We start from the raw sequence: 23,158 nt of genomic DNA on the forward strand, positions 1-23,158 counted from the left end.
ATTTATTGTTTACTTAATTATTTTTAAAATAGAATAATAATATTAAGAATCAATGTTAAGAGATTTTAAAAATAGTTTACTAATTATATATATATATATATATTAAAAAATTGTTAAAATTAATATAATATAAAATATAAAAATATAATATGATAATTAATATTTATTCATTATTCATTCATTTGAAGACCAAACAATATAAAAAAGTTTAAAGAATTTTACGTGTTTTTAAAGGCATCTAAGAATATCCTAAACATCTTTCTTACAAAATATTAATAATTAATAAAATGTTATACTTTTTTAAAACGTTATTTATATATAATATACATATAATTAATATAAAAAATAATAATAATATTAAATATTATTTATTTATAATGTTTATATATGTATAAAAAAATTTAATTTATATATATATATTTATATTTATATATATATTTTAAATATTACTTATTATATACTTGTATATAATATATGTACATATATTATGTATATATATGTACATAAATGAAATATTGTGTAAATATAATGAAAATTATTAATTGATATATTATTTTATTATTAGATTATCAAATATTTTATACTATTGTATTAAAATTTTTTTTTAAATTATTATATAAATATTATATTTATCTTTCGGACAAAAATTCTCATAAGCTCAAAGAAATACGATATTTTTATTATTAATCTTAATTCAAATTATTTTTTTTCTGATTATCTACAATCTACAATATATGTTTATATACATATATTATATTTCTGTATTCTTTTGAAAAATATTCTTATAATAAAAAGAAATATTATAAAAAAAAATTTTTTTTCATTAAAAATTCGATATTGTACAGATTATCATGGAAAAAATATATACACATGCAATATATTACAGATATATATGTATATAATATTACATATATACATATGAGAAAGAAAACAAGAGGGAAGAAGAGACAAAGATAAAGAGAGAATACAGTTATCAATCAAATATTATGAATAATAAAGAAAAAGTAAATCAATAATAAAATTTCATTTTTGCTTATTTTCGTATATTGATAAAGACGTAACTAATGAAATAGTATCGCATATATTCTTAAGGATGTCTCATATTTTAGATAAATATTATTAATATTATTTAATTCTCTAAAAAAATGAATTGAACGAATAATAAAATAAAAAAACAGTAAGATTTAAGAATCATAAAAAATTTACAAAATCATAAAATTAATTACAAAATTATCAATTAATAATTTATTTATTAAGGAAATAATTTTATTTGTAAATAAAAAATAATAAAAAATATATATATGTATATAAATAATTTTATATACATATATCAAACATACATATTTATATAATAAAATATAATAATAATAATATAATAATAATTATATAATAATAATTTGTTTATTTCATTACTTGCATATTATTGTGCAATATATTATTCATATTATATTATATTATTAAAATATATATATATATATATAAAGCTAGAATATGATTTACATCTTGCATTTATAAAGCATTTTTTTTAAGTCATTAAAGACTTCAAATTTGATATTATTCCGCGATAATAATATTGCATATGAATATTTCATAATTACATAATTCAATATGATCGATTATAATTGAAATTAAATCAATATTTCAATAATCAATATCAATAATATCAATAATAATATCAATATCAATATTAATAATCAATATTTGATTTGTAAATATTTAATATTTTATTTATCTTAAAATACGATATATTATATTTTATTATAATGATGCTACATATTTATAATATAATTTTAATTAATAAATAATATTTTATGCCTTAATATTTAGTTATATAATTATTTTTATTAAAAATGCTAAAAAGATAAAATTAGAAATTCATAGGGCTCTATGAAAAATATAGTCGGTTCTGAGAAAATTACCGGGAAGGTGCGCACGCATCCAAGTCAGCCAGGGTAAACTAATGAAAATATGACTATTCCTTGCTGAACTGTCGAACTGTTTAAATTGTATGTAGGATATCAATTTAATTCTATAAAGAATACACACAATTCTATTGTCTATCTATATTAATATATATCATTTTTATACGATTTATTCAAGTTTGTTTTTCTCGAAATCAGTGAACAATAAAAAATGGTGTCCGGTGGAATGGCTTGTATCAAATACCTGACGTTTCTTTTCAACTTAATATTCGCAGTAAGTACTCCATGTTTTTCTCGCGACTTCCATAAGCTTTGATTGTATTTGATATTAATTCTAATATTGTTATTACAATTTTAAGTAAATTAAAAAGAAATAAAATAACGATTTTAATTTTATTTGAAATTTTTTTAATAATTTAGAATGATTATAATACATAATATACAGTACATACAATAATTGTCGTTGAACTATCTTATTTTTATATTTATTATTTACATTTAATTCTAGAAATATGCAGATTACGTGCAAATTATTATTTAATTTTATTGCGAAATTTAAATTTTTAATCAACAGTTTCAATATTGATATGAATACAAAATATATTTATCTTAAAACAAAACATAAAAACATATAAAAATATATTACAAAAAAAATAATTAAAAATTTTTATCAAATACAATTAATTTTTCCTTCGAATTTATGTTTTTTAAATATATGAAATATATCTTATTATTTGTTTTAATGCAAAAATTGCTAAAACATTAAATATTTATTATTTGTATATATTTGTATAATTTCAATATATGTAAAATAAATTATTATATTAAAGATAAATTATTCTTGTATTTATTAATTCAATTAGATTATTATTAATTTAATGTTATTAAATTTGTATTATAATAAATCTATGATATTTAATAATTATAGATAAAAAAAATAATTTATTAATATATTACAATAAAAATTAAATAAATATATTTTCAAATATTTTCAAATATTTATTATTTTGTTTACTATCATTAGTAAAGTTTCTCATTATGAATGTTTTATTATTTTTTTAAATATTTTTTTATTATTATATCATTGAAAATAATTGTCAAATTGTTTTGATTACAGATAACTGGAATTGTATTTATTGCTGTTGGTACTGTGATTCTAGTGGTTTATAGTGGTTATAATAATTTTATGGACAGTTGGTTCTTTGCAGCACCAATATTGATAATTGTAGTAGGTGTTATTGTATTTATTGTGTCATTCTTTGGTTGTTGTGGTGCAGTCAAAGAAAATCATTGTATGATAATAACGGTAATAATCATTTATTATTTATGTAATAATTTTTTTCATATCAGAACATTTTTTAATTACTTAATTATAATAAATTTAAATTTTCAAGCAAAATTAAATTCATTTCAATTTAAAAGAATTGTTATTTTTAATAATAAAAAAATAAAATGATATAATATAATAATATAATATAAACTTTTTTAATGCAGTTTTCTGTATTACTCCTTTTAATCTTTGCACTTGAACTTGGTGCTGGGATTGCTGGTTATATGATGCGTGGAGATGTACGTACAATGGTAGAAAATCGATTAAATACTACTATGGAAGAATATTCAACCAATAATGATATTCATAGATCTTGGGATATTATGCAACATGATGTAAGTATATATTAGTTAAACTTATTTATTAATGAAATATAAAAAAAATAAATATATTGAAATATAATAATCTCATATTCACAAATAATTATATGTCTCATATATCTTAATATTTTTATATTAATAATTATACATTATTTACATTATATATTTATATATATATAATTTAAATTATTTAAATTTTCATAAAATTAACTTTTTAATAGTTTTTCATATATTTTTAATAATATATATATGTATATATATATATATATATATATTATATATATATATATAATAATAAAATTAATATTATTAGTATAAAATATTTATTAATATTAAAAAATATGAATGTTAATTTAAAATATTTACAAAAAATTTATATTTATTATTTATATATAATTAAATTATTTTAATTAAAAATTCATTATAATAAATTAGAAATATTTATAGATTTAATTTTAATAAATATATACTTTAAATATTAAATTTTAGTTACAATGTTGTGGAATGATTGGTGCAACAGATTGGGCTCATGTTGGATTCTCAGATAATATTGTACCAAGCTCTTGTTGTAAAGAAGTACCAGAAGGAAGTAAATGTGATTCAAATTCAATTCATATACATTCAAATGGTTGTATGAACAATTTTCAGTCTGCTATTGAGCATAATGCTTTGATTTTGGGTGGTGTAGGCATCGGTATTGCTGTTATTCAGGTAATTTTTATTTGTTTCTTTTGATTTGAAATATTTTCAAATATTATATAATTTTAAATATGTATTAAATATATAAGTAATTAAATATTTTTATTAAATTAATACTAAAAAAATAATTTTCTAGAAATATTTATTAAAAACAGCATATTCATGAAATAATAATCAAAATATAATACTTTTTATTTTATATCATGTACAATAATTTATATGTAATTTAATATTGTTCGTATATTTTTTATTTGTTATTATTATATAAATTTTGTTAAATGAAAATAATATTAATGAATTTAAATGTTTAAATAATAGAAATATAATAAATTTTTTTTATTTCAGTTAATTGGTGTGATCTTTGCATGTTGTCTGGCACGTTCAATTCGCCGTGAATATGAAACTGTGTAAGCAGACAGATATCTCCAATTTTAATGCCTAAAAATTGCACCCAAACTTCAGAATATGCTATCTTTCTTTCACTCTTATGTATTCTTATATATATGTGTATATATTTTCATATTATATGTATGTATATTTTCATATACATACACACGCGCGCGCGCGCGCGCACACACACAATATATTCTTTCTGTTCTTCTTTATGTAACAGAGTATTGCACAAAGCACGTTATATATATTTTTTATTATACTGCACAAAATAATATATAAAAAGTTGCTTTTATGCAAAATAATTAATGCTTTACTAGCATTAAATGTTTTATATTTAATATATATGTAAATAACCATTTATTATTTCATTATTATAATTATTATTATGATCATTATTATTATTAATACTAATAATGGTGGTAGTAAAAGTAGAATTATAATTTATTTGGTTTTTAAACAAATGCATTCATTTTTAAAACCAAAATTTTGATATATGCAACAAATATTTTTGTGCAGTATCATATTTTATGACTGTTTCTTTAAGACTGATCATTTTTATTCTATGCTAATTAAAAAGAATATTTTGTACTTTGTTTATAACCTGCACATGCAGATTCAATTAAAAACCAAAAATAATATATTTATGTTAAGATTTCAATGTTAAATACATAATTATTAATATGTTTGTCATAATATATTTATTCATAGTCTTTACTTTTATTCATAGTTGCGAAACGTAATTATGAATAATAGTGTATGTTACTTTCTATTTGACTTTAAATACAATTTTGTGCGTAATTATTAAAAATATTAATTATTTAATGTCAAATAGTTTTTGTTTTTTATTAAATAATTTTTTTGCAATTCTGAAAAATAATTTAATATCATAACTTCTTCAATTTTTGTATGGTATTTTTTATTATATTTTATAAATATATTATAAATATAATTTTTTAAAACAAAATATAAAACAAAGATGAAATATAAAAACAATATAACTTTTAATTGAAAAGTTATATTTGAATAAAAAATTAAAAGGCATTATGGTTAAATTATCAAATAAAATAAAATTAATATTTATGATATATTTATAATAACCATTTTAATTTATGTGAATTTTCTTTTTTTTATCTACTTTTTTTAATTTGATATTTATACCATGATGTCTTTTAATTATTTAAATCATTATTATTTAAAAATAATATATGAATTATTATCATAAAAAAAATAATTTAAGAAAATTTCTATTTATGTAAAAAAATAAAAAAGCGTTCTATTGTTTATACAAAGTTTACATAATGTTAATACAATAAATTAAGATTACAACCAGTAAATAAAATTATATGATTACACAGTTGTAAATTTTGAAGATAGTTCCATTTTAAATATGAAATAATTTATCTTCTACAAGTTCAATATTGTTAATAAACAGCTGTGTTTTATTAATACTAAATGTATATTTCTTTAAAAATTAAAAACTACGCTTTCCTGTACATGTGGATGTCAAATTAAACTATTAAAAATTCAATTATTAAAAAAAATATACAATAATATAATTTTATATGAAAAATATTAAATATTTTTTTACTCCTCTTTTAAACATCTTTCATTAATGTAATATTTTTTTTATTTTTAAAATGAAATAATTATATAATGACATGTATGAGTTTGAAATATAATTCAATTTTCTTAATTTATAGTTATTAATATGAATATTAATTTGTAATTTATATAAATATAAATAAATATGTTATATTTTTATATCTTTACATCTCTATTAAAAATTTTTTCGTTATTTTAGAATTAAAAATCAGAATTTTTTCAATAAATGATTAAAATCCCTCTTTTGGAAAGCGTAGATGTATCTTTTTGCTTTGCTATGTGAGATATTCAATATAATTTATTAGAAATTGCGTATTATTACAGAAGACTTAATTAATTTCTACTTCCAGCGAGACTGCAGCGCACTGATTCAACACCGAATAGGAGGCATTATAACTAAATATTATTCGTCGTGCATTCATTAAGAGAATAATTCTAGAGTCGTCGCAAGACCATTTATTTAGAATATGGCTGTAGATTAATCAATATTTATCTGCAGTCTAGATTAAGAAAAAAGAAAATTATTGGAGAATATAATTCTATGTACTGCCATTATCTGCCAAATGGTTGAAACCAAATATCTTTTTCTTAAACTATACTGTTTCTGAAATTAAAACTTATGGCATGAAAACATATGAAAAAGAGATAGAAAGATCACTATATATTTGACTTGATGTTTGTTGCAATCCAAAATCCTTTCTTGAAACAAATTTGAAAAACTTGAAAACAAAATCGTCTTTCAAATTTTAATTTCAAATCTGAAATTGATTTCAACTATTATATTTGTAAAACATACATTTTCTGCATATACTTAGAGCTGGATAAATATTTTGTTTTCAATTTTATTAATTTAATTACTTCAATAATTAAAATAATAAGTTTCTTAAATAAGTAATAAGTAATATTTTATTTTTTATAATTATTTCTGCTAATATTTTATACTAAACATTAATAATAAAACAAAATAAAAATATTGAAAAAAATAAGTATTATTTATATAAATATATTTGTATTAATTTAATTAATTAATTTAGTTAATTAAAAAAAGTAATTGTGCTTTTAAGAATTAAATGATAATTATGAAATTACATAGATAGATAAAAGAATAAATAATATGTACAAATATATGTACAAATTAAAAACAAACTGAATTAAAAGAAATAGTTACAATTTTGTTACAATTATTATAATACTATTATAATTATCTTTAGTTTTAAAATAATAATAATCTTTATCCAGCTCTCAAATTAATTTAAACATTTATCACAATAAAATAAAATTTATTTTTGTTAATAAATTCTTAAAATTCTAAAAGAACAAAATTTTTTCATAAATTACATTTAACTCTTCAAACAATCTTATAAAAATTAATTTTAATAATTATATTTATATACATGATGTATAATTCGCATAATTTCAATATTAATCAAAGAAAAAATATTTTTAACTTATACAAAATTATATTTTTCACAAATAGTATTAAATAAGAAATACATAAATTTATAAAATGTATTTTAATTTTGTATCGTGTTATTGCATTATAATTTTATAAGTAGTTATATATTGGGACCAAAGTTTTAATTTCTACTTGAAAGAATTAAAAGAATTCAACATATATAATTTAATACGAATGCTAAACAAATTTGCGACGATAAATGATTTTTATTATTTATATAACAGCTTCCAGAAATATTAAAAAATTTATGAAATAAAATTGCAAATTTATGGCATTGCGTCGATTTAACGAATTCTACTATAATTATTGCAATTGTAACTATAATTGTTTTTTTCTTTTGAAATCTCGCATATTTTGATAAATAGAAAGAATAAAATTTAAAATGTAAAAAATAATTATTTAACCGAATTAAAAATAATTAAATTATTTATTATTTTATTATATGTGTATACAATAATTAATGTTAATATTAATAATATTTTAATATTTAATAAATCATTTTGAATATCTTTTTTTAAATAATAACAGTATAAGTTATTATTTTTATAATTATTATATATATTTTTTATTTTATATCTTAGTTACTCACAAATTTTTTAATTGATATAATTATTTAATCAAATGATTTAAATTTAGGTTACTCGTAACTAATAATGACTAATCAAATCATTTGTTAAAAAGAAATTACAAATTTATCTTATAAATGAAAGTAAAAAAATTTATTTATATGTTATCATATAAATTATAATTAATCATCGAGACAATCATGATTCGAAAAGAATATGTTAAAAAATAAGCGAGGTTTCAATGAATTTAAAATAATGAAAAACCACAAGCGGAGAAAAATATTTCTCAATAGATAATATTAAAGCATTAAAGTGTGCCTAATTTTTTGCAATAATATAAATCATCTTAATTTAATTACGAATTGCTTTAGTTAAAAATTTAAGTTTGTTCCTATAATCATTCAATATGTGGCAATTATTTGCAATATTTTATTTTATTTTTTATTTCAACTTTTTATTTAGTAATCTTATTTTTTAAATTGTTTACATTTTAAACATAAATTAAATATTATATAAATTATTTAAAATATTTTTATGGTTTGTAATGTATCTGTTTTAAAAATTTTTAATTTTTACAATTTTTTATTTTTCCCTTGAATATAATAAGACTTTAATCTATAATATTAAGTTGTATAAATGTGTAGGTTTTTAGAATATTCATGTTAAATTAATTTCAATATATATATAAGCATTTGATTTTTAATTATATTAAATTTTACACAATAATGATATATTAGATGTTATAATATTAAGATTTTACTTGATAAGAAATGTTCTCATTTAATGGTAATATTTGATCTATCAATTTCATAGAAAGAATTGTAATTCATAATTTGTATGTAATGAAAACGTAACATTTAAATGTTACTTTAAATAATTGGCTGATAGAAAGAAAAGACTGATAATAATGTAATAAAGAAAAAAACGAAATCAGTATTAAATGAGAAGTAAATAATTGTTTTTTGTGGCATTTAATCGCATTTAATTATAATATTTTTCTACTTGTAATTTAATTCCTTAATTAATATATTACTAATATTTTTTTTAAGAGTTGATCACTTTAGCACATCTTGTTCATATAGCTTTTATCTATATAAATAAAATATATATTAAATAAGCATTATATTTGTATTCTCAATTTTAACCATTATTTCCATTAATTTATAATCATTAAAGTAAAATTACATTTATCATAAGCATATATTAGTTAGTTATATTTTATATTTTCAAAAAAAACTTATTTATATTTCATTTTTTCCAAAGAAAAAATATTATCTTAGAGGAAATTTAAAAAATAAAAAGAGATTAATAACAATTCTATACGACCAAATTTACTTTTTTTTTTATTTTGTTTTATATTCACTTATAAGATTAGTAGACTAACATTCAATAATCATATAGGATGCTCTCTTATAATGTCTTACAACTATTTGTTGAAAAAAAAAAAAAAAAATAAAAAAATAAAAAAAAATAAAAATAAAAAAATGAAATTCGCAGGGAAAAATGGAGCAGGAATCCATTTAAACGATCTTTTATGTCATAATTTTTTTAAACTGATGATTTAATCAATTATTAACACTTTTAAATTTCATTATTATATTTTTATTTTATAAAAGTTAGAAAGTTATTTAAATTTATTTAAAATATTTTGAAAATTATTAAAATCTTTCCTCTTCAAAATTCTTTGACTGATTGAAAGAATCGTTTAAACAATTTCCTTTACATTATTTTTATGATAAAACACGTTTCATTAAAAATGTTTTTACTTTTTTTAACATTTAATTACAAAAGAACATTTCTACGTACGATCTATATACAATTTCAGGGGTCCAAAAGATCATCTATAGATCATTTTATTAAGAACCTCACAGAATATATTTACAAGAATCTCAACGATAGTAATTTCAATCAAATAAAGAAAATATCTTTGCGCGACATAAACTGTACAATAATTAATGATTGAAGTTAATTAAAATAATAAGTGCTCAGTTTCTACAAATTCTTAATTTTTTCGAATTTTTACTATCATTAATTTCATTTGTGAGACATTAATAACTGAAAGATTTTTATGCTAATTTATTTGTTAGCAAAACTAATAATTAATTGATACAAAATATGTTTCAATTTATGTAATTCATTTGTTTTCTATTATATAAAAGAAATTTTACAAAGATATTATTTTTTTTTTAAATTATTTGTTAATATAATTGACAAAAATTTAAGAACTATGATTTTTTGTCATTAACATAGAGAAAATTATTTTTATTTACAGTTACAGCAATTTAAGTATGGGCCCGATTAAAACATAATTTTGAAAGAGACATCTTAAATTTATTTTTACTAAACTAAACTTATAATAGATTGATCAAAATTAATTTTATTTTATATGATCATTATTTTTATCAAATAAATATAACGGAATAAATTAAAATTTATAATAATCTTGAAAAAACATGTTTCTTTTCTTATTTTAATAAAATACATGTAAATCACATTTAATTTCAATGAATTAATTTTACATAATAAGATTTTGTAAGTTATATTATACATAAAACTGATATAAAAAAAATCTAAAATTTTAAAGGGACCCTTAAGATATCTCTACCAGCCTAATTTCATACAAGTCAGATTATTTGTATTGTTCATAATGTTGCCTAACCTATCAATATTATTATTCGGTATTTTTAATGGACATACCAATTTAAATACTATCTCATCGCAAATTTTTAAAACGAGCAAATGAACAGAAGAAACGAGAAAAAAAGAAAACGTAGAGAAGCCTTTACTTTCATCTTTTCACCCTTAAGCTATATATTTACGAAAATTTGAAGAAAGAAATATTCATTATTATAAAAATAATAAATATTACACAAATTCGAAATTTCAGTCCGTTGTTCTTTGAAAAATAAATCACTTCTATTTTTGGAAGACATCATTGAATAATCTTTGAAAAAAATCCTGAGCAGTTTGAAAAAAAGATATATCATTAATCATCTATTAATAATAGATTTATAATTTACAATAAAAAACTTACTTTTTCTTGGATTTAATATATTACATTACTAATAGCAATTATCAATATTAATATCAAATATATTATTTTATAACAATTCATTTCTTAAAAGAATATATAATTCTATCGTAAAAATTTATTAAATTGATATAAATATTTTATGTAAATTAAAAAAGTAATATCTTGTAATTTTTTTTCCAAAAATTTTTTCACAAGATAAATATCTGTAATAGAAAAAATTAGTTTGAGACTAATATTGAGATTGTTTGTATTCATAAGAATACATTCTGGAAGATATTTAAGAGCTGCAGGGTGAAAACGAAAGTAGTAAGGTAGCTCATGCACGCACATTCATTCATCTTAGGCACATTTACATACTCGATATAAAAGCACATCACAATGATCGTATCGACGATCTTAAAGAGTCTTTCTTTATAGCAATCCTTCGATAGATACACATATACATACGATAATTTTTCGAAGGTGCAAAAAATTTAAATTATGATTATTCGAATGATCATTTGTTATCGTATTTCATAACATAACTATAAATTGAAATTTCAAAGATTATAAAAAATTTTTTAGATATTTCTTCGAATAAACGAAGTTTTAATTTTTGTTAATATAACTTCTCATTAATTTTATTATAATACATAATATTGGTTCATGAAAGCGATTATAAATAATGAAAAAAAATATATATGTATCTGTACATAATTTATCTATTAAAATATATATGTATGTAAAAACATAAAGGAAAATAATATCGATCAAATAATTGATACTATAAATTGATTAGAAAAAAATGTAAATAATTTTAATTATAATATAGAGAAATATTACTATATTAAACAAATATAAACTTATAAATAATATTCGAAGAAATTTGATTAATTTATTAAGAATAACTGATCAGTCCGAATAATCAAAATTTTAATGTAGTTAAACAGTTTTCCTTAAGTTCGTTTTGAAGGAACAAGGAAGTCAACTTTTTTTCAAAAAGTTATTCATGTGGCATAACGCTTAGTCCAAAGCCGTGCTATGCGATCGTGCTCTTCTCTATTTTGTAGATACTGTGTTGCTATACTTCCTACTAAAGGATCCGCTAAAATATATAACAATTAATTTATTAATTTTCCTATATTATATAATATATTTATTGAACATAATTATATATATATATTTAATAAATATATATAACATTTAGATTTTACCTGGATTACAGTCTGTTAAGAGAGAACAAATAGATAATAGAACCTTTGAGATAGTTAATGCAGGAGACCAATTATCTTTTAATATATCTAAACAAATTACACCCTGACTGTTGATATTACAATGATAGATTCGTGTCCGGAATGTAACCTAAAAACATTGTATTAGTGATTAATTATATACTAACAATTTCATAATATGTTTTTTCAAAACTTTTAGAATAATTACTTGTTAAATAAATCATTAAAAAAAAAATATTAAAAAATTCATAACAAATAATTTTTTTATTCTATTATATAATATAACTTTTGAAAAGAAAAATTATGAAGATTTTATTCAAAATAAAAATATCTTTTGTATATGTTGTTTTATATATATTTTGCATTTTCACATTGTCTTTATAAATTAAATGTAATATCTATTATTGAAACACAAAATATTTTAAATATAAATTATCGCTTTTTCTTCTTTTAAAATTATTTCTATTCATTTAGTTCTAATGAATTATAATTTAAAGTTATATTATTATATATTAATAAATAAATAATTATTAAAATTTAATTTCATATAATAATCATGATGATGATGGTGATGATGATGATGATAATGATAATAATAATAATAATATTTATATATTAATTCCTTTCCAATAAATTTAATGAAAAAAGAATAAAAAATAATAAATAATTTAATTTGCAAAATTAATTAATTAATTGTTGAATAATTCATAATTAATAATATTATAGACATACCTTTGGAGGTTTAAAAGGATATTCTGGAGAAAAATGTATATCTAAAAAAAATACTCCTCCTTCATAAACTGAACCAGGAGGGCCAAGTATTGTTGATACCCATTCATATAAATTGTCTCCCTTAGGTCCTGCACTATAAGATAAATACTAAAGTTATATAGATTATTCAATAATTTTAAATAACAAAAATCAGATTTTAATTTTTGTACAAATTATTTTAAAATAACAAAAGTATTAGAATAAAAATTAAAAAGAAAAAATCAAACCTGCAATTTGGTGGTGGGTCTAATGTGATTTCTGCCAATTCTTTTTGTATCCTGCGACAAGAAGATTAGTTTAAGCTCTTGTTAAGTCTCCATGGCAGAGTCTTTTTAATTTTGGATGATGGATGTGCTACCTTTTGGCGGATGTTCCTAAAGCTTTTGACATCTTTGGATTAGGCTTCGCTTCTTTGCTCTCTGGCTTATTGTCTGCCAGTGATGAACCACGCCCCCGGCCAGTTCCACTGGAACCTGCGCCTGATGACATGGCTCTAAAATAATTTATTTCTGTTATAAATAATATAATGTATTTTTTCAAAAAATAAAATAGTACGAAAAAAAATTTTTTTAATAAAATATTTATCATTATCTTTATTAAAAATAAATAATAAATAAGTAAACAAATTATGAATTAAATAATTGAACAAACCTTGTGTTCTTAACTATGGATATTGAGAATCTCTTCACTCAATATACATAAAATAGAAATACTTTTAGTACGATAGTAACGATAGTCTATCTTCACCAAAAATTAAGGAATGAATAATTTTTACCTAAAATTTGAATAAAATATAAGAAAATTATATATAAGAAGATATTTTAATACAATTTATTTTTATAATATAAAAATATGCATTAATTAACAAATGTATAATAGATTATGCTAAGGTTAACTAAAAATATATTATATTGATAAATTTACATAAAAATTCAAATAGAAATTATAAAAAATATAAATTATAAACATATATATATAAAATATAATTATGAATAAAATTAAAGAGTTTTTGAAATATATAAAATTTTAAAATTAAATAATAATATCATAATGTATAAAATTATAGTATATAAAATTAATTAATAATATTATATATTATAAAATGGATTTATGAGGTTTACTTTTGAATACATACTTATTTTTGAATTTTTATTGAAAGAATAAAAATTAAATTATATAAATCAAAATAACTACTTAAAATCAAAATGAAACAAATTCAATATACAAACTAAATAAATTATATATTTCTGAATTCTACTATACATAAACAAACATTAAATGAATAATTAAACAATTTCAATAAAAAAAAATTAAATAAAATGATTTTTTTAATTTAAATTATATTTTAAAAATAAAATATAAAAAAAGAATTAATTAAATTTTAATAATATTAATAAAATATGTAGATATAATTCTTAAATAAAAATCTGAAAAATAATTGTCATATATACAAATCTATATAAATATAAAGTTTTATAGAATAAGTAAAAATATATTTATTAACTTGTATTCATAACTAATTTAATTTATAAGATTTTTTAAATATATATTCGCATATGAATAAAAGAATTCAATAATTAGACAACGAAAGATCGTACAGTAATTATTAATAATTTCTATTTAAAAAAGAGAATCATAGAACCATTCACGATTCAAAGGAAGAGGTGTGTTACCTCGTTGGTAGAAAAGGTAGCCTTTCGATCGTTTCAGAATAAACTTTAGGACCAAAGACCGAAACCTAGGTAAATCCTAAGTAAACCGGCCGAATTCCTTGTAAAACGTACTGCTGGAAGCGAACGTGCTCCTCAGGTGCTGCTGTGTAGGCTGGTGGGCTTCATTGTCGCTCTCATGTCCCAAAGTCACGATCGCGGCGTCCCTTTTCCCTCGGCGAGCGCCGAAACGTGCGCATCTCTGCGTCGCCGGATGTTGACTCTGTCGCCGCCGCGGCGGACATCGGTAGCCGACGCTCGTAGATGGATGCACTGTAGCTATGATTACTATTTAGAAATATATATATATACATGTATATATATGTGTAATACCAATTATTACCAATAAATTCCCTAATATTCATTTTCGCTTTTCTTTATTAGGTTAAGTTACATTAGTTTATAAAATTAAGATTTTTGCTTAATAATATATTATATATTTAACACATTATTTATATATAATTGATAAAAGAATAAAATGATATAAAAAAGTTAAAATGTTATTATTTAAGAATATTTATATAAATAATATAAATAATTTAATTTATGTATATGTACTTAAATAATTTTTGAATTTATTCGTACTTAAAAATTAGAAATATACAAATTTTTTTAAAATTACTTCTTTATCATTATTTTACAATTTAAAAAAAAATATTATATAATTTAATTAATTATTCAATATATCAAATCATAAGAATTTTGTAATTTTATTTCTTTTTTCTTTATAAATGATATAATTATATTTCAAAATTCATATTCAAAACAATGAACAATCGATATATCGACATCCAAAAATCGAAATATTTATATGGATTATATTTATATACATATATTTATGACGAAATTATTTTTTATTTATTTTTTAATTTTAATTCTAATTGTATTATTTTATTATAATAAATATAAATTTTCTATTCATTTTGTAATTTTATAATTCATTACATAAAATTCACTATTAAATTTTTATAAAATATTTTTATTTGTGTAATCTTTCCACAAAAAAGAAAAAATAACATATAAATATAAGATAACTATTAACATCGCTTTGCATTGTATGAACTTTAGTCAAATAAGAATCTTTTGGTTATAGTATTAAATTTCTATAATTGATCTTTTAATTATAAATATTTAAATAAATAAATAATTATATTTATATAATTATATAATTAAATATATATATAAATATTTATAAAATTTTATTTTAACATTCATAAAATGCAAAAATTAATATTTATAATTTTTTTTCTCTTTCAATCCTATATTGTCGGTGAGTTATTTTTGAATATTTTTATGATTGATTTTTATGATTATGAAAGTTTTTTACTAAAATGATGTTATTAAGTTGATATTAATAACATATTTTTAATAATATATTCAAATATAATTGTAATATAATTTTATTCAATAAATAAAATTACTTATTATATTATATTTATATTCTTATTAAAATTTATAATTTTTAATAATAAATATTATTAATATTAATAATTTTTAAAATAGTAATAATTACAAAAAAATCAAAATTTTTATACAGTATAATCTTAAAATAATACTTTAAAAAAAATTTTTGGAATACAATTTTTTTATGTACTTTTTATATTCTCTATCTTTGTGTATATAACATATTAAGAGATAACTTTTATGCTGAGTGTTTGAAATTTTTTTCTCTCTTATTCTTGTTATTCAATATAACGTTCCAAATTGTTGTTTTCATCTATTCCAAAATATAAGAATTATATATATATATATTGTTAATAAAAAATATACATATACTTATAATAATAAAATCATATACTGTAATTTATCAAAATATGTCATTTTGATATTTAAAATTTTCATTTGAAAATTAACATATTTATTAAATTCAAGTCAAAATTTTAAAAATATTGTTATACATTAAACAGAATGAAATAAAATAGATAATTTTAATAATTAGAAATGCGAATCATAATTATCTTAAAATTTCTTTAAATATTTTCTAGACGGAGACGAAAATTGCTCCGAAATTATCAAACGAAACCAATGGACTAATATAAATGCAAAGAATATAAATTATTTAATTATTCCTATTCCATATGTTATAATTCATCATACAGTTACTCCGGAATGTAATTCTAAAGATACATGTATGTCTTACATCGAAAATATTCGTTCATATCATATGGATACCAATGGATGGCATGATATCGGATATTCTTAAGTATCATTTATTTTATTTTTTGAATAATTACCTATATATTTTTTAATATAATACTATATATATGATAATACTACATATAATATAATACAATATAATAATACTTGTTATATATAATAAAATGTTTAAAAATAATTAAAATATATTTTATTTCATTAATTAAAATTTTCTTTTTTTATATTTTTTATAATATATGATAATAATGTGTTATATATAATAAAAATAATTCAAAATAATTCAAAATAATATATTTAATTAATAATATATTCTATTTCATTAACAAAATTCTCTTTCTTTATTGATTATTTTTATATCTTATTAATTTTTTAATTATGTCATAAAAATCTGTTAAAAATGATTTATATTTTAAATTTTTTATAAAATAAAAATAATAATTATATAAAATAATTAATATATTATTTATTATTATTATTCAACAGATTTTTAATTGGCGGAGATGGAAATATATACGAAGGTTGTGGCTGGAATCATGAGGGTGCTCATACGTATGGGTATAATAAAAAATCTATTTCAATTGCTTTCATAGGAAATTTTCAAGGTATTTTTTTTTATGTAATATCTATTTTTTTTTATGCTTTATTTTATAATTTAGTTTTAATTATAATAAATTTATATTAAATTTAAATTTAATAATTTCTTATTTAGGAAAGAATGCAAGTAAAAAAATGCTGAATGCTGCACATAAATTAATTCTTTGTGGTAAAACACAAGGGATACTTAGAGAAGATGTTCGGGTAATCGGAGGTAAACAAGCTATAGCTACGGAAAGTCCTGGAGTTAAACTTTATAAACAGATTCAAAGTTGGCCTGAATGGGTTTCTACTCCATAGTTATATAATTTTAATTAAATGTAGTACTTATTTAGTAATCACTACTTCTTTAGCAAGTAGTGTATTTACATTGTATATTATCAAATAAATTGATGCATCATAAAATCGAATTTTATGCATTTAATAATTTTTTAGCATTTAAATTTCTTTCATGCACATTTATTAAATAATTTTCTAAATAAAAGCTTTTATTCTTTTTTTAATGAAATTACATTTTAATTAAAAAATTAATTAATAAAAAAATTTTATTAATAATTTAATTTATTCATATTTTCCATATAGAAAAATATTTTTTTTATATATATTATTTTATATTATTTTTTATTTTATATAATTTTACATTTTTTATTTTTCTAATAAAAAGAAGTTATTATATCGTTATAAAGAATTTTTCTTTTTTCAATAAAGTTCTTCTTTATTGTATTTTATAAATGATTCATTTTTATATTAAATTCATATTAATTTTATGACTAACAATACAAATTTATATATTAATAAAATAAATTTCTATCATCAGAAATTATAATTAATTTGAATATAAAGCCGATCTTAACTGATTTAATCTTAATTTCTAATAAAAATGTGACTAATATATTTAATAAGTAATAAATGAAAAACCTATTGAACTTGAATTGATTATTTGCATATGTGAATGCAATGCAAATAAATCATTTCATTTTGAAACTGATTCCAAAATGTTGTAGAATATTTGTTAATTTTTTTTTTTTTTTAGATAATATAATCTTTATAATATAGTTATTTCTTATAAATATATGTAATATTTGCAATGTAATTTATTTTGGATTTTTATATTACTTATATATTAATCGTATATTTATTTCTAACTGTATTAATATTGTTTTTTATCAAATCATTAAATTCTTCGTCTTTTTCTTTCATTTTTTTCTTTTTTTTTTCATTAATTATATTATTATATTATCTTTTGTACAATACAATCAGATATTAATATTATCAGGGAAAAATTATAATATACAAAATTAAGTAAAATTTATTTGTTTAATGGAACAATTGTATACTTTATACAAAATTTCTATATAATATAATGAACGTTTACAAGGAAATACATCATTTAGTGCTCAATTATGGAATGAAATAGAACACTTATGGTTTTAAATTTAATTTCACTACTTCTTGGCGAATAACAGAAATTAATTCTTGATTTATTAAAAATATAAATCTCAAACCTGCAATCTAAAAAATGACATAGAAAATTAAATTTAAAAAATTAAATTTTTATTTAATATTTTACTCTATAATAAAAAGAAAAATGCAATTTAATACCTCAATTACACTATTATTGTTAAGCTTCATTTTATTTCCTGCAAGAATGGGTCTACTATCTACAAAAATTGGTCGTTTTCCCTCTGAAGAAAGAAAAAAATCTCCATTATTTCTTAATCGAATGGTTCCTTGTCTTCGTGAAACTTTCCAAGCTGGACCTTCTAATGTCAAATCTACATCCACATTGTGATCTTTTGTTGAACGACCTACAGTAATCTACCAAAAATATAAAATAAAAAAATAGAATAAGAAGTACAATAAAAGAATAAATAATAAGTTCAAGTAAAAAATATATTTCATATAATGTAATTCTAAAAAGATTAAAATCTTACGAAATTAATATTTATAAATAATTATTCTAAATATATATATACATTCTCTCTTTCTCTCTCAGAAATAATATAATGATATTTTTTTTTAAATTACCTCTCGTGATCTCATTAAATATCTAACAAGTCTTCCTCTAAGTATTGCCAAAGTTTGATTATCAAAATCTGGTGAATTTACTCCTGTTACACTATCAACTAAAACTTGCCATCTACTCAATTCATTTTCTAACACTTTTATTTCTCTTTTATTTCTCCTATCTGCTGCAATAAGTTCTGCATCTACTAATTCATCTTTTTGTTCAATTAATTCTGTATCATTAATCATTTCTTCTGCATCAGAAAAATTAAGAACATGTTCACCTCGTGGTAAGCTTTGTACAGTTTGGTCAGGAAGAAGATGATATTGTTTCATTAACTGCCAATGAGCTAATAAAGCTTTTGCCGTTCGGGCAGAATAAAATGTATGAGCATTAGCTTCAAGAAGTTCTTGAAATATTTCTACTGTTGGTTGAGAAGTCTAAAAAAATAAAAAAATCTTATTATTTAAAAAATATATATAAAATTTAGAATAATTATTAAATACATCTTATATTTATCAATATAAATAAAATAATTTTATTAAATTAAAATATTTAATTACCGATTTTATTGTACCCAAAAGATCTTCTTCTGCTTTGCTATATAAAGTTCTTGCTTGTACACTAGCAATTAATTCTGGATGTAAATTACGCATAGCTTGAACCGCAACTCTTGAAACTGCACTATCATATAGCAAAGCATACCATCTTTGTTGTATTTCTTGTAATGTAAAACGACAAGAAAATTTTGTACCTCTATGTACCTATATTACATTAATTAATATTTTATATTAATGAATTTTTATTATTATTGTTATTATTAAACAATTCTTAAAGAATAACAATATGAATCAACTAATAATATGATTTTTTATATTATTTATAAATATTTGCAGAAAAAAAAAATACCATTCTTAAATCATTTGTTTGCTGTACACCAGTAATTAGTGCCAAATCATCTGTTGGTTTCCATCTTCCTAAATCTTTTGTTGCATTCACAGAATGTGAATGATTTTTATTCTTTTTATTTTTTCGTCCTGGAGCATTTGAAGCTCCTGGTCTATTTGTTCGTCTGTTACATCTATCTGATTGAGAAACATTTGTAGAAATCTGAATGGGACTTGATGCATTTTGTTGTGGAACAGCAGATTCTATTGGAGTAGTAGAAAGTGAGACAGTTCTAGATCTAGCAGCAGATTTTGTACTTGTAGCTGGAGGTTGTAAATTAAATGTTGTTTCAACAAGCTCATCATCAAATTTTCTACGTTTTATTGTACGTGAAGAACTAAAAGTTTAATAAAAGATACAAATTTTTATTATTAATATATTTTTTTATTTAAGTTTAATATTAACATTAATAATTTAATAAATATATAAATCTTTAATCAAGAACTAAATTTTATTCATATATAGATCTACTATCAAAAATTCAAATAAACTGAATAATGGGATTTAAAATTTATTCAATAATATTTACTTTGCAAAAATAATTATAAAATATTATACTATACTATACTATAATTATAAGTACTTTTAAATATATCCTAATATTATCCTTTATAGAAAAATATACTTAGAATTAATAATAGAATTAATAATAGTCTATGAATTCTATTAAATGATTTAAATATTTGTATTATTTAATTTTAGAAAAAGAGAATAATATTTATATAGAGAGTTTAAATATTATTATTTTTTATTAATGAATAATGCATAATTGTACAATATAAATTTCTACAAATATCTTATTTTATAAATATTTTATAAAATATTTTATAAATACTTAATGAATTTTATATCAAATCAAATATAAAATAAAGCAATCCCAACTAAACAAATAATTTATTTTGTTTTGCAATAATCACATAAATTATGCTTTCTGAATCTAACAATCATAGATCTATAATTTGTATGATAAGCATTATAATTTTATAATATTTATATTTGCTTTTAAAATCTTTAAAAAATTTTAATTATATCAATATCAAATATCTCATATTTCTAATGTATCATTTTATTTTTTACCAAAAAATTCAAATTTTTATTATATTGTATTATATTATATTATATTATACTATGCTATATAATATACTATAATATATGATTATTATAGTATAATTTAATATAATTTTGTGTTTCTTTAACATAAAATAATATTCTCTAATTATAAAATAAATTAAAATAAATTTTATTTTATTAAAATTTTTAATTATAAAACATAAAACATTTATTAAACAAAACAAAATACCTATTAACAATTGTTATGGGAAAGTATTTCAATTACTATAATATGCGAAATATAATTTGTTAAAATTATACTGTATACATATCAAAATCTTAATCTCTTAATATTTTTATTTTATCTTTTTATTTTTTCTCATATTTATATTCTTTGTTCTATAGAAATAAAATCAGTTTCATTTGTAAATACATTATTTATATGTAAATATAAAATTAATAAACACCTTCTACGTTTTGTTGATAATGGATCCAAATTTGGAGATTCAATAGATATATTTAAAAATCCATCAGTATTATGCGAAAATCCATGATTTACATTTGAAGGAGTTGGAACATCCATAATTTTATAGGTTAGTTTATTATAAACAGCTAATTACCACATATACATCAATTATGTCATTATTATGTAAATAATGAATCATTCACAATATTTAGATAAATATAGATTATTAATTAATTTCACAAGATTTAATGTACATTTAAATTAAAATGTTCTACACATCAAATATTTTAAGTAATTTTGTTTCAATAAGAGAAACAATTTTAGTAAACATACATGATAGTGTAGCCAATATATACAGAAAATAAAACTATGAAATAATAAAATAATAGTATTTCATGTTTATTTATAGTTCTTATATTTAAAAAAAATTATCTGTTAAACATACTATAATTTTTATTTCATAAAATACAGACTTTTTATTTTTCTTTAGAATTATTATACAAATATTTTGACAAAAATATTTTAAAAATAAAATAATATATATATATATATAATATTTGTATTATTTGTATTACTAAATAAATATTTTTAAATATATAGCATATATATTTTACTATATTTTTGAAAAATCGATCTTAGAGAACAAAATAAAATATTGATTAAGGTATTTAATAAGTTATAAATAATTTTAATTAGATTTATTTATATGAAACAAGATAGAGATAAATTGAGATAAATTGAGACATCAGATGAAATTATTTCATTCTATCTGTGTCTAGTTTTATTTAATGCAAATCTAAACTACAATTTTAATAAATAAAGTTAACATTAAAAACATTAACACAAAAATATTACAAATATATTAACATTTTGTATGTAAATTTAATTATTTATAAGCATTATCATCTGAAATAAATTTTGT

The 23,158-nt window shown here is 18.6% G+C and overlaps 4 protein-coding genes across 6 annotated transcripts; 2 read left to right on the forward strand and 2 right to left on the reverse strand.

Annotated features, from left to right (window-relative positions):
- The first annotated feature begins 1,881 nt into the window (after nt 1-1,881).
- On the forward strand, nt 1,882-7,249 carry LOC100869554 (CD63 antigen). 2 transcript variants are annotated; one of them, XM_086905683.1, is made up of 7 exons: nt 1,882-2,006; nt 2,121-2,196; nt 3,040-3,228; nt 3,417-3,587; nt 4,062-4,283; nt 4,617-4,678; nt 6,617-7,249. In XM_086905683.1, exons 2-7 carry the CDS (start codon nt 2,134-2,136, stop codon nt 6,633-6,635), a joined length of 726 nt encoding a protein of 241 aa, XP_086761809.1. In that variant the 5' UTR covers nt 1,882-2,006; nt 2,121-2,133; the 3' UTR covers nt 6,636-7,249. The 2 variants fall into 2 exon arrangements, with proteins under 2 accessions (XP_086761809.1, XP_003695432.1); XM_003695384.4 differs by having other exon boundaries at nt 1,903-2,196.
- A 2,359-nt stretch (nt 7,250-9,608) lies between these two features.
- Nucleotides 9,609-15,259, reverse strand: Ubc2 (ubiquitin conjugating enzyme 2). Of its 2 annotated transcripts, none has more exons than XM_086905684.1 (7): nt 14,978-15,259; nt 13,956-14,079; nt 13,663-13,797; nt 13,532-13,582; nt 13,266-13,398; nt 12,516-12,663; nt 9,609-12,406 (listed from the first exon to the last, which is right to left on the reverse strand). In XM_086905684.1, exons 3-7 carry the CDS (start codon nt 13,791-13,793, stop codon nt 12,309-12,311), a joined length of 561 nt encoding a protein of 186 aa, XP_086761810.1. In that variant the 5' UTR covers nt 13,794-13,797; nt 13,956-14,079; nt 14,978-15,259; the 3' UTR covers nt 9,609-12,308. The 2 variants fall into 2 exon arrangements, with proteins under 2 accessions (XP_086761810.1, XP_086761811.1); XM_086905685.1 differs by having other exon boundaries at nt 10,034-12,406; nt 13,956-13,992; nt 14,978-15,238.
- Nucleotides 15,260-16,038: 779 nt separating this feature from the next.
- On the forward strand, nt 16,039-18,174 carry PGRP-S3 (peptidoglycan recognition protein S3). Its single transcript, XM_003695386.4, has 4 exons — nt 16,039-16,283; nt 16,999-17,212; nt 17,654-17,772; nt 17,880-18,174. Exons 1-4 carry the CDS (start codon nt 16,232-16,234, stop codon nt 18,062-18,064), a joined length of 570 nt encoding a protein of 189 aa, XP_003695434.1. The 5' UTR covers nt 16,039-16,231; the 3' UTR covers nt 18,065-18,174.
- An 888-nt stretch (nt 18,175-19,062) lies between these two features.
- Rcd5 (microspherule protein Rcd5) lies at nt 19,063-22,605 on the reverse strand. Its single transcript, XM_003695383.4, has 6 exons — nt 22,238-22,605; nt 20,682-21,057; nt 20,336-20,536; nt 19,793-20,212; nt 19,367-19,582; nt 19,063-19,276 (listed from the first exon to the last, which is right to left on the reverse strand). Exons 1-6 carry the CDS (start codon nt 22,351-22,353, stop codon nt 19,187-19,189), a joined length of 1,419 nt encoding a protein of 472 aa, XP_003695431.2. The 5' UTR covers nt 22,354-22,605; the 3' UTR covers nt 19,063-19,186.
- Between the last annotated feature and the right edge of the window lie 553 nt (nt 22,606-23,158).

Source organism: Apis florea, unplaced genomic scaffold (genome assembly GCF_048593485.1).
Source record: "Apis florea isolate Af1SG1 unplaced genomic scaffold, ASM4859348v1 contig_2492_pilon, whole genome shotgun sequence".
Classification (NCBI taxonomy): domain Eukaryota; kingdom Metazoa; phylum Arthropoda; class Insecta; order Hymenoptera; family Apidae; genus Apis; species Apis florea.

Coding starts and splice junctions, on each gene's coding strand:
- LOC100869554 (XM_086905683.1), top strand. CDS start 2,134: ATGGTGTCCGGTGGAATGGCTTGTATCAAATACCTGACGTTTCTTTTC. Junction 2,197..3,039: donor TTTTCAACTTAATATTCGCA/GTAAGTACTCCA, acceptor TTTTGATTACAG/ATAACTGGAATTGTATTTAT. Junction 3,229..3,416: donor ATCATTGTATGATAATAACG/GTAATAATCATT, acceptor TTTTTAATGCAG/TTTTCTGTATTACTCCTTTT.
- Ubc2 (XM_086905684.1), bottom strand. CDS start 13,793: ATGTCATCAGGCGCAGGTTCCAGTGGAACTGGCCGGGGGCGTGGTTCA. Junction 13,399..13,531: donor GACCCACCACCAAATTGCAG/GTTTGATTTTTT, acceptor TTTATCTTATAG/TGCAGGACCTAAGGGAGACA. Junction 12,407..12,515: donor CTTAACAGACTGTAATCCAG/GTAAAATCTAAA, acceptor TATATATTTTAG/CGGATCCTTTAGTAGGAAGT.
- PGRP-S3 (XM_003695386.4), top strand. CDS start 16,232: ATGCAAAAATTAATATTTATAATTTTTTTTCTCTTTCAATCCTATATT. Junction 16,284..16,998: donor CTTTCAATCCTATATTGTCG/GTGAGTTATTTT, acceptor AATATTTTCTAG/ACGGAGACGAAAATTGCTCC. Junction 17,213..17,653: donor TGGCATGATATCGGATATTC/TTAAGTATCATT, acceptor ATTATTCAACAG/ATTTTTAATTGGCGGAGATG.
- Rcd5 (XM_003695383.4), bottom strand. CDS start 22,353: ATGGATGTTCCAACTCCTTCAAATGTAAATCATGGATTTTCGCATAAT. Junction 21,058..22,237: donor TTATCAACAAAACGTAGAAG/GTGTTTATTAAT, acceptor TTAAACTTTTAG/TTCTTCACGTACAATAAAAC. Junction 19,277..19,366: donor ACAATAATAGTGTAATTGAG/GTATTAAATTGC, acceptor GTCATTTTTTAG/ATTGCAGGTTTGAGATTTAT.